The sequence below is a fragment of the Sciurus vulgaris genome (assembly GCF_902686455.1).
Source record: "Sciurus vulgaris genome assembly, chromosome: 11".
Lineage (NCBI taxonomy): Eukaryota > Metazoa > Chordata > Mammalia > Rodentia > Sciuridae > Sciurus > Sciurus vulgaris.
Window position 1 is genome coordinate 60,092,158 of NC_136472.1, and position 17,121 is coordinate 60,109,278.

Below are 17,121 nucleotides of genomic sequence, written 5' to 3' on the forward strand. Positions count from 1 at the left end.
CTGCAAAAGTCAAAACGGCATATTGGAGGTTGGATCCTGGAACCCTGGTTATCTAGGAGGTGCCTGGGGACTCTGGACAGGCCACTGGTTTCTCAAAGCAGGGCTTTCTTCATGGGCTGAGGAAGCAAGGCAGAGGCAGCCAGCAACCCTGAGACAAGTCTCATGCGACTTTCTTCTAAATGAATACATCTTCATTTGGAAGAAGGGTGCAGTGAGCTTGGAGTTAGACAGTTAGGATTTGAATCCTGACTTTCCCAGTCCTGCGACCTTGGCAATCTACTTAACTTCTCTGAAGTTTCCTCATCTATAAAATGGAAGGAGTAACTCAATTCAAGCAGTTATTGCAAAAATCAAATTTAACAAAGAATTGTCACATAAGTTATTTTTCAAAATATGCCATGGGGCTGAGAAGTAAAGAGTAGCCGGGACAAAGAAAGCAAGAGGTGCTGTCAGTCAAACAAAGCACAGGCTCCTAGCTTCTTTCTCCTCTCTTTTCTGTACCCGCTTCCCAACATCAACCAGGACTGCTTAGTGTTTGTTGTCTTTAAAAAACATTTAATTTAGAAATAATTTTAGATTTACACAAAAGTTGCAAAGACCACACAGCTTGATCCTGCATACCCGTCACCCAGCTGCCTTTAATGTAACATCTAGAACAATCACAGTACTGTTATCAAAACTGAGAAATTAACATGGGCATGTTACTGTTAACTAAACCACAGGCGTTATTTGGATTGCATCAGTTTTTCCATTAATGTCTGTTTTTCTGTTCCAGGCTTCAATCCAGGATCCCACGCTGCATTTGGTCATCCTTAGTCTCCTTAGTCTCCTCCAAGCTGTTATACTTTCTCCATCTTTCCTTGTCATTTGTGGCCTTGATACTTTTGAAGGGTATTGGGCAGCTATTTATAGAAAGTCCCTCAATTTAGTTGGTCTGATGTTTTCTTGTGGTTAGACTGGGGCTATGGGTTTTGGGGAAGGATGCCTTTGTGGCATCCAAAGGGCTGTCCTCATTCTGTCCTTCTGGAGTGTATGACTCATAAGTGATGATGTAGACCTCGATTGCTTAGTTAAGCTCTTTTGTAAAATAGAGTTCCAAGTAAGGTCATCCACTACCAATAAAATTTTGAAAATTATCAAGGCTTCATGAGAATGTGTGCTCCCCCTTCCTGAAGGATCTCTTCCCACACACCAAGGAAACAAATGGCACTGCCATGCCATTGGGCAGTGGGTGTGTTCTCAAGGAGACAACGGCTCTTCCCCACAGAAGTTGCATTCTCATGACAATGAATATGTGTTCATTTAGAAGAAATTCACGGAAAGAAGCTAGACTCAATTGCTTTTCAGAAGGATCCCTAAGAGTGACAGCTGCATGGGAAACCATGTGGGCACCCCCATTTCGAACTGTGAAATGTGACCATGCACACCAGTATAAGCTGGAGGGGGGGGAAAGGGTATTTACTCAGTGATCACTATGTGTAGATCAAAGTCAGTCAACACAGTGGACATAGGCCAGCACGTTCAGACATCAATGTGCAACAAATGACCCAGGATAGAGCGTCAAAGGCAGATGCAATTCCAGGTCTGGGTTGTGCCCCAGGGCCTGCATTTCTAACAAGCTCCGAGTGATGCTGATGCTGCTGGATCTTGGGACCACGCTTTGAGTAGTAAGAATTTAGAAAGAATTATTGATTTGATAAAACTGACTTTAAACAAAACAGCTGCCTCTGAAAACAGGCCAGAGCCATCTCAGAGGGACGGATGCAAAGCAGATTTCTTCCCACTCCAGATCTCGTGATGCCAGTAGCAGAAGCAGCATAAACAACCCCTCAAGAGGTCAAGTGTGAAAGGCAGGAAAAGACTCCCGAAGACAAAGTGAACCTGAGAAGCTTCTGGGGAGCAGGCAAGGGCCAGCCACTGGCAGGAAGGTGAAAAGTCACCTGAGACCTGGGAGGAGCACGCCTCAGCCCTGTGAACAGCTCAACCCCTCCTTCTGCCGGTTACCTCCCTGTTGGCTGGCTTCTCACTAACACTGCAGCTGAGAGTGGGAAGCCACAGCTTGGAGAAGCCCTGGAAAGGCTTCAGACAGAGGTGATTTGAACATCTGTGGACAGGGCTTTAAGATGTGAGCTGAACTAACTCCAGGCTTCTTTTGTGAGAAAATGGGGTAACAGGCAGCTGCACTCCCCAGAGGTGAGCCTCCTGGCTCTATTCGTTATATAGCTCACTGTCCTGAGATGGGCAAGCCACAGACATGAACAACAATGTTCATACAGCAACAAAACCTCCTCAGCCGTATAAAATAGAAAAGTCTCTTTAAGTCCTGTAACTCAGGTGTCAATGTACTATTCAAGTTAAATGCCATGCCTCTAGCCATGACTTTGACATCGGCCAGTAGACTTGCTAACGCTGGCACCCTACACTTCATCAACATATGCATGCTTGCTTTTCTGGAATTAGGATGACTTTTCAAAAAATGAAGTGTATAGCTCAGTTCTCTTTAAATTGCTGCCTGAGGAGCAGGAACTGGTACTTTTTCCACTGACTAATTTTTCACCAAAAACATGAGAAATTAGATTTCTTTTAACAAAATTGACTGCAATTTTCCCTCTCACCAGAAGGTGGCACTGGCGAGCTCCAGGACTTCTGCATTTAAAGACTAAAAGTGCAGAAAACAAAAGAATATAAAGACTGAGAGCAAAGTAGGCCTGCTGATGCCTCCTTTCTACTTATTAGTAGTGATTCAATATTGATTAATATATGTGTCAGATTCCACATTCAGATCTATCTATACCTCGTATTAATTTTTAAACATCCTGCAAAGCTTCATACACTTTAGATGTACCATCACATTTTAAAGACAGGACCCACACCCTGGGAAATTATGTTTCTCAAGGTCATGTAGCCAGTAAGTGGTGAAGCAAGGACCAGAACCCCAGCTGTGATTCCATAAAGCCAAGCCTGGAACCAACTGGTTCATGAGAATAAAAGAAAGGCCAGGGTTGCTGTCACAGTAGGGCAGGCCTGAGCCACTGGTGGTCAGGAAACAGGCCTGTGTTTAAACTGACCCTGTGCTCACAAACCTCGTCCAGGTTATTGAAGCCTCTCCGCCTCCGCTTGTTCATGTCATTCTCTTCAGTTTGGCCATCTACCTGCAAAGAGCAAAAAAAGCATGGTGAGCTCAGGACTGTCTAGGGATTGGGTTCCACTAATATCCATCCCTAAGGTCACACGCCTGGCCTTGAACTAAAAGTGCACATAGAAGTATCCCTGCCTATAAACAGCTGCCCGCCAGCCTGAAAGCAGACACAGCAATAAGTGACCTTGTACCATGACAAAAGCTATCACAGAGGTATGTTCAGGCACGGAGGAGGGAGCCTTTCCTGTCCTCCCACCCTGACCCAGAGAGTCATGTTTGCTCAGAACGGTTAGGAATTGCATCCCAAACGATCATGATAAGACATTCTAAGCAAACAGAATCCCTGTGACAGGCAGGGCAGGGACTGCCCCTATTGCAATGTGACCTTGGGGTTGTAGCCCTTTGGTACTCCTTATAGAGACATCCTCGGGTCTTTCTCTGATCCTTAGGAGCTTCTCCTACAAAAGGCAACACTGGTTTGCCTCCTTGGGATTATTCTTAGGACTTGAACAAACTGTCCAGGGATTTGTTGGCAAATTAGGTTTGCAATTCAGTCTCCATCATGATATATTTCTTAAAATTTCAAATAAGCATTAGATATAGCCTGAGGGTTAGAGTGGCCACGTAGCCCAGTTTGCCTGCGACACTTGTCCTTTGCTCCCCCTCTCCAGCATAGTTGTTAGTAGAACCCCTTCACTCTCACAAGAATCCCTGGTTTACACGATAGAGAGCATGGTTGCCCAACTGACAACCCCTCACAGCTGCTGCCTGAATCTAAACATTTACATCTGCAAGGCCACCAAAGGGCATGGCACTGTCAGTTGTCTGCTGATGGAATGAGGAGGCTGGGTGGAGAGGTTGGGCGCAACCTCCTCTGCATCCTGCTGGGAAGCCTGTCTTCCACACAGGCCTCCTGGGGCTGGACCTCTCCACCAGGCCCCTCCAGGCTCTGGGGCCTCTTCCCAGTGGTTAGTTCCCTCAGGACCACAGCGCCACACCCCACCGACCGACTGTCCCTTCTGCGGGAAGTCCCCTACGCTTTCAGAGTCCTACATTGTGGGTTCAGATCACATAGTGGATGTAGGAGGAAGGGCTGGCTGCAGGCCACCTGCTCACCTTGAATCCAGGTACACACCCCACCAGCCCTAAAAGAGCAATGACTATGGGCACCCCAGCCCCAGGCACTCTGTACCACGGGCTTCCAACAAACATTCCCCGCGGCCCCTCCTCTTCCTTGTTTACAGCACCATTTTTTTTTTTTTTTTTTTTTTTTTAAGAAAGAAAAGATCAACCACAGTTTAGTCATTGATATTTGTTCAAAAATTTGACCCAGGGAGCATAAAATAACAGATCAAAGGGCCCTGCCTTTCCTTCAACATTTTGCTCAAACTTCTCATAAATCATCATTCTGTGAATGGGAATAATTTCAACCCAAACCTTTGGGTGAACACCAAGAGAAACAGATGACCTTATTTGCAACAGTGTTGGGTCTTAGAGGCACAGGCTGGCTGGGTCTCCAGCTTCACAGCCTGCAAATGTCAGTCTGGCCTGATACTGGAGTCCCTGAAAGTACAGAACGTTCTCCAACAGGAACCCTTCATTGACTTGAGGATTTCTGTTTTTTTTTTTTTTTTTTTCCTCCCCACCTTAAATGAAAAGCTGGCTTTTTCCCCAAAGAGCAACGCATCCTACTCCTTTAAACTCAACAGCCCAGGGTGGGATTATTCCATCAGTCAGGACCTGTGTATATCTGATTCAACCCTGTTATCCACAAGCTCACAAACCCATTCCTAGAAGAGGGTGCCCAGCCAGCAGTTCCCAAGAAGACCCTAAATCCTTCTAGGGGAAAGAAAGTGGAAAGGGGGAGATTCCACTCCTTAGCCCTATCTATCCTGATCCTGGGACAATAAAATGCAGTTTACATGGAAAGGTTAGCAACACATGCCTGAGGGTGTCTACTTTCCCTTATGGATTTATCGCTGAAGCATGGATTCTCAATTAAGGCCTAGGTCAGAACATTAAAAAGCTTAAGAAAATCAAACCCAGAGATTTATCTAATTTTGTTCTTATCTATCTAATTTGGAAAGCCAAAATTGACTCAGTACGCCCATCCCCTTGAATCTATCATATTCTACAAAGAACTGGAAGTACCAGGGGCATGTAAACACTTATCATGCCAGTCAGACAGTGTGAGAATAAACTAACAGCTTACTTTCTTTTCCTATTAATTTTTCCAGCTCTTTTACCCTAAGAACATTTTCTTATCATGGTTTCCCAAGGATTCAAAAGAGTCTCTATGCCAAAAGGCATTTATTAAACTAATGGGTTTCCCTCTTTAAAAAAAAAAAATTAAGGCATATATCTGCCAATCTGATTATTTGTTTGATTAGCATGAGATAACCATGTTCCCATACTGCCTGTGTTAATGTGATTTTGGCTTAAAGCAAGCAAACTATATATTTAGTTAGCTGGTGCAGCCCAAATGTGGAGAAAGTCAGATCTGGATCAAAGGATGAGAGATTGGCCATTGCAGATTATGGTCTGGTGGAGTTGGGCAGTAGCTATGATGCGTTAAAGATGGGCAGGAGCACTAGCAAAAGAACTCTTTCTTTAAGAAATCACAGATTTGGGTTTTGGAACTAATTGCTTCCTGGCTGTGTGATCTTTGAGAAATTGCCTAACTACTCTTATAAGGAGGAATCTGATAGTATCTAGCACATAAACTATTATGAGGACTAATGATCACAGATATAAAATATTTCTTAAACTAGAGTGCAGCTTTGGATGTAGCTCAGTGACAGAGCTCTTGCCTAGTATGTGCGAGGCCCTGGATTCTATCCCTAGTACCACAAAACCAAACACTGTTGTTGGCTATTGTTAGTGGGGTTTAGTTTTAGTAAAAGGGTTTTCAACATCTGAATTCTAGTTCTGGCATTGACATTTACAACATATATGACTTATTAAAATTTATTCTCCCCAAGTCCAAGTTTCCCCACCTGTAAAACTGGGATGAGAATATAATTCCAGCTTTCCAACTCACACGAGGAGCAAAGGAGATGCATATGAAAAATTTGGTGTGCTGTAAAATGGTTGCAGTACAGAACCGAGTGTTCAGTCCAAACAGTTTTGCTCATCTTTTCAGAAAATAAGCATCCTCAGGATCCCTAAGGGTGGTGAGATATCAGACTGAGCCTCCCCGCTAGGCTGGACCCACAGCATGCACTTGCTCACGCATCTTTGCAGCAATGCTGTGATATCTATGTGATTACCGTCATTTTGCAGATGCACATGGGAGCTTTTTGAGAGGTTGGAATATTGACTGAGTTAGCTTTCCTAAATATGTGTTTGTTTGCTTGGCTTCAAATTGCTTTCTTAATCTGTAAACCAGCTTAGAACCCCGGGCTACCAGCCTGGAAGCTGGAGTTCCTGACTTGCACAAGCTTCCAAAGGTCTGAAACAAGACTAGAAACCTAGTGGGAGTTTTGGCTGCTGGGTGGGTGGGTGGGGGGATCCTGTGGGAGAATTGGGAGAAGGGGACTGACAGCTTTGTAAGTCCCACTGGAAGGCAAGCTCCCTAGGGCAGGGTCCTTGTTTGTCTTGTTCACTGCTCTATCCGTAGGACAGAGAAGAGAGCTCGGTTGCTCTGAGTTGTTAAGTGGATGGATGGAAAGAGGAGGTACTTTCTTAAATAACATCTTTGGTTCTTTGGAAAGTGCCTATGCAAGAGGGTCAAGAAGAGGAGGGCTGGAAAGGGCACCAGGACCACTCAGACCAGATGTGGATATATGAGAGAAACATGCTGCGTGAACGTCTCTGTACTTGGGACCAGTGCTGGAAGAAGAAGACCTGACTGATCAGAATAAATCCTCAGGCTACATACCTGGCTTTTGGGATGGGCCTTCCAGGACAGGTGACAACTTTTGTGTTGTCCTCCAAAGAGTGAGTTCAAATGGGACAAAACCTAGGAACTTTGCATATGCATGTAATGTGCATCATGACTGTAGTGGCCATAAAAACAGGCATCAACCATGTGTGATTAGGTCTAGGGTGGACAGAGTACTGACAGCGTGAGTGTGTGAGTAGGCACATGATATTTGAACACAGGAAGGACAGAGGCCAAGCACGTATGTCCAGGTGTCACCTGCATGCATGGAATTGTTTCATGCTAAGTAGCCTTTAAATGCTGACCAGGATCACAGGCAGATTTATAGAAGCAGACCAAAAGCTTTTAAAGAGAAAAATATATCCCCAAGCTCCTCTTCTTTTCCCTGCTGTGGCCAACCAGTTTTCAGAACCAGTCAACTCAATGGATGCCACTCTTGGTGGGATGCGGAAGTTATTCCCCTAAATGTAACAAGATCTTCAGTGGATAAAATCTTACTTTGTGAAGTTGGTAAGTCTTGCTGGGATTTGGATGGTACCAGGAAGATAAGATTAGGAAAGAAAGAATTTCATATCAATAGTGAAAATCAGGAGGGAGAGAGTTTCTTAAGACTGGCTCAGGGGGCAACAGTGAATCCTCTTCAGAATAAGATGCCACACTGTAAATAGATGTGCACATGCTGCTCAATTCCCATGTTGGAATGTTCCTCTGGAAGGTGGGGAGGAGGGCATGGAGGGTGGCTGAATACAGATGTGTTTCTTTGTACTATGGTGTGGGTAGAGCCCCCTGGCACAGAATCACACAGATGTGACCTATTCTGCAATCTCTGTTCCATAAAGGCACATGAGTTCTGCACGCCTAGCTACACCAATAACTTGGGGCCCTGATTCACAGGCAAAGATGCACGTGTGGTTTTCAGTGTTATGTGTGCTGACATTTCTCTGCCTATTCAGGATCCTTCTGGGGTAAACTCAGCATCTTTGCTTGTAGCAAAAGTTAAGGCCAAAGATTTTTGCAAACAGGTCCTCCTACCAGTAAAATATCCAGATATACGAAGACAACACCTGGTAGGACAGAGAGAAGGTACTTCCCTGTGTGATCAATTGGATAGGGTGTTTCATTGGTGAAACACCTTGGCACAGTGTGACCAAGGAGACTTGCCAATCCACCCAGCCACCCAGAAGCAGCTGATCTGAGGAGAGAGGGAACAGAGAAATCCCAGGCCAGCACTTACTTCAATAGCCAAATTTCTCTACCTATCCAAAGAGTGGGGCAAGTTTCAGACATTAAATGTGGCGATGGAAAGGATCAGATGTGTGAGGCTTGACCCTTCTCAAGTTGGGCAGCCAAAGGACACACCCTGCAGGAGGCTGGACAGTTGACAAGGAGCCAGGGCTGGGCTGGGAAGAGCCCGCCATGTTCCCCAGTAATTCTGAGCAGAGTCCAAAGGAGGTGGAATGAGGCCCCAACAGCCATCCAGGGCTTGGCCTTGTGACCACCCCCAACCTCCTGAGCCAGCACCAGACCAGCTGTTCAAGTATGTCACTCTGCAAACTAAGGTGTGGTGACTGAAAGGTTTACATGTCCCTCTGTAGTTCCCTCTGTGGGAGAATCTTGGTGCATGGAGCAAGCACTCAGAGCTTCCAGGAAGATGGCTCTGGCTTGCTTGGAAGGGGCAGCCTGAAGCAGGGGTCCTTGGGCTCCCAAGGAGAATTGGCTGGGCTGGAGCAGAGCACTGGCTCAGTGGGGCACATGGAGTTGGGGAGGGGGTCATAGAGAGCTGTGAGTCAGGGCAGCTCGGGCAGCGCAGGGAGAGCAGCTGGTGAAGCTCATCATTTCAGGGCTCTGCTGAAAAGCCAAGCAGACCCCCAATCCTCCTTTCAGCAGCCTTGGCCCCACGGGCCCATCCTTCCCTAGGGCCCGGGAGGGGCAGAGGCATGAAGCCTCCTGCTCCTGAGGTTAGCCAAACAGCTGCTGCAGCATTCCAGGGAGCAGGGGACGGGCCTTGGTGGAAAAAGTGACCGCTACTCACATATCAGGGGAAGAAAGGCTGGGCAGCCCCACTGTACCCTGGGGGATGGACTGGCAGGAGAAGGCAGGACAGGCCTGGAGAGCTTAGAGGCATTCGGAGGCCTGCAGCCTCCAAGAGCAGACAGCGTTCCTGGCGGGGCACTTCAACTGCTGCACCCCAGCCTCCCTGCTCCAGCCAGGGGCCTTGCTCTGGCCCATTCTCTCCTCTTCTCTCCTCTTTCCCACAGCCATCTCATAAACTCCACAATCCAGTTCTAGTCCTCTGACATGCGCCTTCTGCCCCAACACATCCAGATTCTGTCACCTGCCCTCTGTCCTCACACTGCCTGGCTTCTCTGTTGCCCAACACTGTCCCCTGGGGCCTCTCTTGTAGACATGCTCTCCGCCCTGGGCTTTCTGACCCCATTCCCAGACCCTTAAATTCTCATGTTCCCGGAGGTTCTGACCTTGGTCTTGGACTTCTCCTTATCTCCCCAGCTGGACTCTAAGGTCAAGCGTCACATCACTTCTGCATGTCCTACCACTGGATACATGAGAAATGCCTCTTAATGAATGAGCTAATGAGTGGCAAAGGACATGTGGCAAAGCAATCAAGTTACAACTAAGCAGTGTGTAACCTTGGTCAGGGCACCCGGCCTCCTGGGCTCCCTATTCCTATCAGTAAAATGAGCAAATTAAGCAAGAAAAGTTTTATTCTATCTCCCATTGAGATGCTATCATTCAAATAACATCACAATTGCTCATTAGGCCTGTGGTTCCCAAACTGTGTACCAAGGCACCTGTGCACCATTGGGAACTCACAGAGGGACCATGGAATATTTTAAATTTTCTAGAGAAACACAACAATATCTGCCAGACAGCTTGCAAAATACTCTGATTTACCTGGACTTACTATATAAACAGAACTATTAAATATTTCTTTTGATCTAGCAGCACCTTGACTAAAAACTACCCAGGGCAGTTGGCATTCAGTAGAGCTGAACATTTGTTGAATGGATGAACAAAATAAAATGAATGGAAAAGTCGTGCACATGTAGCACCCCTGCCACACTTCTGCCATCAGGTCCCTGATAGTAACCATTGGACAAAGTGAGAAATCACCTCACCCCAACCCCTAAAAGGTGCCTGAGTCATTAATCTGGTTTGTTTTTTAAAAATATTCACCAAAGCCTGGCACAGTAGTTCATACCTGTAATCCCAGTGACTAAGCCAGGTGAATCACAAGTTCAAGGCCACCCTGGGCAACTTAAGGAGACTCAGTCTCAAAATAAGAAAAAGGACTAGGGATGTAGTTCAGCAGTAGAACTCCCATGGGTTCAATGCCAGTACTGCTCAAAACAAAGAAAACATTTCACCAGCATGTCCTCTCTGCTCTCCACCAATCCCTTCCTATAACTACTAAGTCCATGAAACTAGCTGCCAGGGAGAACTTCCAGAAATACTCAATTACCCAACTGAGTTTTATGCACATCTTCCATGAGTGCTTGATCTGTGTAACTTACCAGCATAAACAGACCAAGGGCATGAAATTCTCCTTCCTTTTACCCCACACACGTGCAATGTGAAAGAAAATAAAAACCAGGCCAGAACTTACCCGTGGAGTCCTCTTCCTTGGAAACGTGAGGTTGAGATAGTTATTGGAAATGGAGCATTTGGCCGAGCTGAGGTCCGTATTTTCTCCATAGTTTTTGCGCCAAGAATCTGTTGGGAAATACAAGCACAACTGAGATTTGGATCCTGGGCCCAGGAGGTATTATAACCAGGGGGTGCTGTCATACAAGGTCCAGGACTGAAGCCGTAGGAAGCCTGAGAAGGGGAGTGTTGTGGTTCCTATCAGTGACCTGCCATGATGGAAATGGTACCTATCATACAGACTCGCTGATTCACACAGGGTCCTGGGGCTGGGGTCACCCTTGTTGGCCTTGGAGTCAAACAGAAGGCATCAGACAGCTCCGGGGCAGAGACAACAGTGTTAGAAGGCAGACTCTGGCTCCAGGGTAGAGGTGGCCCAAGGGGCTGGGTAACACCCGTGCATATACTTACCCATGGGCCTTAGCGGGGAGCCCTGGAAGAGCTCGTAGAACTTGGAAAGATACATGACCATGCTGAGCTTGTCTGGCTCCTGGGCTGATGCCATCTCCTTTCCCGTGGTCACTGGAGGGATCCCAAATTCACGCTCAGCCACGTCAAATGCCAGCTGGTTGTTCTCTATAGCGTCATCTTCATTCAGAGAGTCAAAATTGCTGGAGAATCAATACAAGGTGGAGAAGTTCAGGGAGAGGTAGGGGGGGTGTCCAGCCTGTGAAGAGCACTGTAGGCTGACAATCTGCCAGGTTCCAGTGACCCCAGTCCCTGCCCCAGAACTCCAACCACCCCCCAGACCTGAAGAGGCTGGCCCCACCCTTCTGATTGGGAGAAATCCAATCAGACAGGGGCTATGATCATGCATTGGGCCTGAGCTGCAACCATAAGAAAATGGAAAATTCATGAGCTACTTTACTTTTTACCTTTTCCCTTATGTTTTTACTTTTTAATTAAAAAAGCATTTGGGGTTGTTTTAGAAACCAAGTTACATACACCATATGAAGTAAAAAGTGGGATTCCCATTTCTTTCTCATGGCAATCTTGCTTTTTGTTTTTTTTTTTTTTTTTTTTTTTTTTTTTTTTTGTGTGTGTGTGTGTGTGTGTGTGTGTGGTATGAGGATTGAACCCAGGGCCTTGAGTATGTGAGGCAAGCACTCTACCAACTGAGCTACAGTCCCAGCCCATAATCTTGCCTTCTAAAGGAGCAGACTGATGCCACTCAGCAGGTTTCCATCAGCCTCTTTGGATGGACTTGCATTGGGTGTGAGGCTGTGCTGCTGTCAATATAAACACGTCCTGCTTTGGTTATCACAGAGTGTTTCCACAAGGTAATCTGCTCTTCACAATGACCTTGCCCTCGTTCTCACCTTATAGATGAAGACTAAAGCTCTGAGAAACAAAGTGGTGGCCCACCACAGTCAGCTAATAGACCTGGGGGTCAAGCACACTTCTTTTGACTGTAAGCCCCTCACACTGGTCCCCAGACCTTGCCCCTCCCTCCTCTCCTGGACTTAGAGCTCTAATTGTTTAAATTACCAATATGGGCCAACTGAGGTGAGGGCAGGGGAGAAGGCAATCATGGAGACTGAGCCAATTTTTATCCTTATGTATTAGGGTCACAGGTCCAACCCACTGTTGATGGAGAAAAGTGAAAAGAGCAAGTATAAGAGAAAACTCAAATTGAAAACTATTGAACCAGGAACTATTGGACCAGGTAGTGGACAGCCAGCATCCAGCCAAGTGGCCTTAGTGTCCCTCATCTCCACAGTCCAGCATGGGCCCCAGACTCACATCAGCTCTGGCCGGAATCGGTGGATGATGGCACACAGGGCCAGGCCACTGCGCCAGGATGTGGTCAGGTTGGTGACATTGACGTGCCGGTAACCCTCAGTCTGCTGCTGGCACCAGGTTAAGAGCTTGCTGGGCCGGATGTCTGACTCTGCAGGGAGGGGAGCACAGGCAGTGAGACCTGGGGTGACCTCGGCAGTTCACTCTGCTTCCCCTCCCTCTGCCACCAGGGCTGGGAAGCAGGAAGAGCTGCAGCAAGCAAGGGGCCAGACGGGGTGCAATCCCCTGTGGGCTGCTGCCTGGCGGCCTGATCAAGAGAGTAGATGGAGGGCAAGATGCCGGGACAGGAAGTTGTCCTCCAGCAGAGTCCCTAAGGTCCACTGTTGCCAGGTCCCAGATTGGAGGCTAGAACACAGACCCTGCCAACAACATGCTCCTCTAGTAGGTGACGACGTGGTACTATAATGGAGGGAGAAGCATGGTGGCATGGGAATGTGCAAGTGGGTGGGCCTGTGGGGCCCAGCAAATCTGCAAAGAAAGTGTCCAGGGATGTGCACTTGGCCTGGCTCTTGAAGAGTATCTAGGAATTCACCAGACAGAAGTCATTCAAGAAAAACAGGACTGTGTAGTGGCAAAGAATCTAGAAAACACTGCCATGTTTGTGCGACAGTAAGAGTTTATTACAGTCAACAGTGTATTGGCAGCAGCACATGGGGTTTGTGGAGGGCTGGGTTTGCCTAACGAAGGAGAGGCAGCAAGGTCTGGGCAGGCAGAGGCAGCCAGAGTGTCTCTAGGCAGGAGGGACCTGAGCGAAGCTGGATGCTGGGGAAGCTCTTCCTGAATCATTCCTTCCCCTGACATAAGCACCAGACCATACACTGTGCCAGGCCCAGGACAATTGGAACCATGAAGCCCACGGAGCTTGTCAGTTGGGGAGATAAGAGCCCACGCTGGAAACAAGAGGGAAGTAAGAACGAGAACTGTGAAATGATCCCTTAGTTCATATTCCTCTGCTAAGGGCTCCACTCATTAACTCCAACCCTCGCAAGGGCCCTGCCCATCCTGTTCTTGGTCAACCTGATGAAGAAGCTGAAGGACAGAGAGGAGAGGCACCTGCCCAAGGTCACATACATGGGTGACAGAGGCAGAATTTGTCACCACAGACGGACACTGAGCAGGCCTCCTCCCCACAAAGCCCATCCGGGTAACCTGGCCAGGATTGCTCACCCCGCCTGGAGAGGCTGATGGACCTCCTCACTGAGCCCAGTCTCTTGAGAGGGTAGCTGTCCAGCTCCTTGGTGATGTACAGATGCTTCACCTACGAGCAAAAGAGGCTGCACGCTTGCCACCACCTTTCCCAAATCCCCATCTCAGGGCCTCTGCACACAGCCTAGCCCCTGCCTGCCCCTGCTTCCCTCCAGTGCTGAATGGCAGGACTTTCCACAAGGGAACCCAGGCAAACTGAGTCCTAGACAGGGACCTCAGTTTTTCCCCAAATGCTGGGAGAGGGAAGTGAGTATAGCTAATTGGTTAATTTAAAACATCCACACCATTCTCGGTCCTATTGACTGAGGTTGGGGGTTGCATGGATGTGAATCAATGGGGGAAGTGGGCTCCAGGACCCTGGGTGGTGAGGAAGAGAAGATATTTGGTCTAGCAAATTATTTGAGAAAAATATGAGCAGTATTGCAAGTGCACAGTGACAAATTAACACATGTAAATAGATGCACATACGTGAATAAATATGCATACACACACGGTACACTTTTCCAGTTCTCTTCTGTGGGCTGAGAAAATGCTGTCTATATTGCTCTCCTGTGTCTCCTGGGGAGAACAACTGGTCCCACCCTTGGGCCAAGAGACCTTATTGGCCTCAGTCCCAGGAATGTGCTAAGCTTTTATGAGACCCTCTCCCGCACTCCCCAGACTGACCCAGACAGGGCCCAGGAGTGGACTTACCTGATGGGGCCTGACACAGTGTGAGTTGAGGTTCGGGTAACGTGTCCCTGGGTCCAATGTGTACTGCTCAAAGTTCTTGTTGATGTTCTCTGGGGTCGTTTGAGGTAACAGCCGGTAAAGACTTTCTCTGGAGGGAGGCAGAGCCCAGAGATCAGGCATTGCTCTGGCCCCCTCAGACCCTTGTCCCCACCTGCTCCCACCTCTTCCATCCCCCTGTTCCAGCATTTCCAGATGGGAGTGTGTAACCCTTCCCTGAAATGCCTGATGCTCACAGTTTTGAGATCTGCAAAGTAGGAAGGCCAAAGGGGCCAAGAGGAAGGAATATCTGGGTGGCCGGGATGCTGGCCTCCTCCCAAGAAGGCTGGGACTCCGGGCTGGCAGCACAGCAACCTGTGGTTTGGCTATGACCACCACTTAGCCCCGCTGCCTGCTGTGGCCTGCTCCCCAAGGCCACAGCTTTCCACACCAAGACCATCAGCAGCCTGTCTTCCTGCCAGCCCTGACTTCTCCCAGTTCACCAGCTGTCACAGCCATGTGACCAGCACAGGGGTCTGGGAGAAAGCCCAATGTCTCGGCCACGGGAAAGGCCGGGGAGGCCAGAGAACCCCAACAGGATGGGCCCTCCGGAACTGTTCTGGAAGATGCCCTTAAGTAAGCCTCTCTAAGTGTTGGCTGAATGAGCAACACTGGGGAGCCCCAACTCCAGGGTTACCCTAGATGAAGATTCTCCTTTGACATCCAGGGCCTAAGACCTTGGCCACCAGAAAAAGTCACCGAAGAAGGGAGATGATGATGGATAAATGATGGGGCCCCTGATGCTTAAATCAGGCCACACGTGGAAAGGCGAATGAGCGTGAGAGTTCCCAGGTGCAGCCAGTCCTGCTCCTTCTCCTGCCCGAGCTGCTGACCCAGCCCTCCCCCTGCTAAGAGTTCTGCTGTACACCTTACCTTTCTGCCAGCAGCTCCAGGGGAGGGGTGCCCTGGTCCCAGCTCCTCACCATCCAGGCTGTGTCAAAGGCTGCCAGGAAGCCACGGGCACAGCCTGTGCCCATGGGCCAAAATGGCTGCAAAAGAACACAAGCAAGATTCTGGTTGATTCTAACCACTCCCAGCTTCTATCCCACTCAGCCTGAGTAAGGCAATGGTGGGACAGACAGCAGACAGAGCAGCAGCCCTGCTGTATGTAGCAGGCCACCCTAATCACAGACAGCTGCAGCACAAACTCAACTGCAAAGGGTACTAGTTCGCAAGCCAGCAAAATGGCTTGAGGGCTCTGGGATAGGGAACACATCATAAAAGAGCTGCCCATGCACAGGGATTCTGATCTTGATCCCTCTGGAAATAATGTAGACAAAACTCAGTAGCTGGAAAATGCTGATGGAAGAAGAGCCCACATGGTTGGCTGTAGCACAGAGCATGGCAGGACTGGGGAGGGGGAAGGCTGGGAGGGAGATTGGGACAGTGGGTGCTGGATGCTCCAATAAGGAACTGAAGAGAATGTCCATGCACATGGTGAGCGAGGACCAGTTCGGCCAAGCTGAGCCCAGGAAACTTGTTTATGAGCATCTAACACAGAGTTCAAACACAGACTCTTCACCTGGGATAAACACATATACATTGTTTGGTCAGTACTTATATTAAGATAAAATTTGATCCCTTCTGACAACATCCATTTAATCTAAGAATTCTTGTGTACCTGGCAGGTTTGAGCAGGGAAGATGACTGGAAAACTGCACACCGGGACCCCCCAGGCCGCTCTTGTACCCTGTAAGGTCTTCTCCACACTGAAAGGTCATAAAGGGCCACCACATGGGGAAGGAGTCTCCACCCAGTTCAGGGCCTACATGCTCTGAGAAGGACAGCCCAGTGGTCCAGACCAGGACTGCCTAATTTTGTACTTCAACAAAGAAGTCCACCTAGCTGGGTGTGGTGGTGTATGCCTGTAATCCAGCAGCTTGGGAGGCTGAAGCAGGAGGATCATGAGTTCAAGGCTAGCCTCAGCAATTTAGTGAGGCTCTAAGCAACCTAGCGGGATCTAAATGAAAAAAGGACTGGAGATGTGGTTAAGTGCCCTTGGGTTCAGTCCCCAATACAAAACAAAACAAAACAAAAAATCCCCCAAAACATGGAAGAAGACAAGATGAGAGAGAAAGCTCTCCCACCTACATGCAGGCAGGAGAGTTCTTTGGGATTCTGTGAAAGGGCAGGCTTGGGGCCAAGCCAGCCTTGGCAGAGTCCCGACACTAGCTGCGCCTGTCCTTCCCAGAGCTATGTGACAGCAGATGCTGCCAGCGAGTTAAATGCAGGGATCTGTCTCTTCACAGGAATGAGGGGCTCCACAAGCAGGCATTACCTCGAGCAAGCTGTCACCCACAAGGGCCACCAGCAACTGGTGCGACTGACGTTCGCGCACCAGGGCTGCATTCTCTGATGCGTACATGGAGGTGAAGTCGAACATGGCCACATCAGGCTGCCCGTAGTGGTTCATGGCAAAGTCTAAGGATGGCAGCTGGTAATTGGTGGCAAAGTCTGCAGCTTCCCTGGCATAGGAGAGCAGGTTGTCCTGGTTCACGTTCTCCGCACACAGCAGCATCTCTGTGTCGATGTAGTCCTGGGGAAGATCAGAACAGCTCGGAGCCTGACCCTCTGCAGGGGAGGAGTTGTATCCTCTCTAGGCAAAAGGACTTGGCATGGTCTACACAGTGAGGCTAATCAAAACAGAAATAGACAGCCAGCG

The 17,121-nt window shown here is 48.4% G+C and overlaps 1 protein-coding gene and 1 long non-coding RNA gene across 18 annotated transcripts in view; one reads left to right on the forward strand and one right to left on the reverse strand.

Moving 5' to 3' along the window:
* The window catches only part of MICAL2 (microtubule associated monooxygenase, calponin and LIM domain containing 2), a 207,883-nt gene that overhangs the window by 96,667 nt on the left and 94,095 nt on the right, over positions 1–17,121 (reverse strand). For 9 of the 17 annotated variants that reach the window (XM_079102657.1, XM_079102656.1, XM_079102671.1 and 6 more), the window contains exons 9-16: positions 16,738–16,995; positions 15,333–15,448; positions 14,385–14,511; positions 13,653–13,743; positions 12,429–12,576; positions 11,097–11,296; positions 10,648–10,754; positions 3,069–3,152 (exon numbers count right to left, since the gene is read on the reverse strand). In XM_079102657.1, the coding sequence (XP_078958783.1) occupies positions 3,069–3,152; positions 10,648–10,754; positions 11,097–11,296; positions 12,429–12,576; positions 13,653–13,743; positions 14,385–14,511; positions 15,333–15,448; positions 16,738–16,995 (1,131 nt within the window). The remainder of the gene's footprint in view (positions 1–3,068; positions 3,153–10,647; positions 10,755–11,096; positions 11,297–12,428; positions 12,577–13,652; positions 13,744–14,384; positions 14,512–15,332; positions 15,449–16,737; positions 16,996–17,121) is intronic. The other 8 variants (XM_079102662.1, XM_079102658.1, XM_079102661.1 and 5 more) reach the window with 1 other exon arrangement.
* Positions 7–2,556, forward strand: LOC306639285. Its single transcript, XR_013757603.1, has 2 exons — positions 7–2,483; positions 2,524–2,556. It is a non-coding gene; the product is annotated as an uncharacterized lncRNA (long non-coding RNA).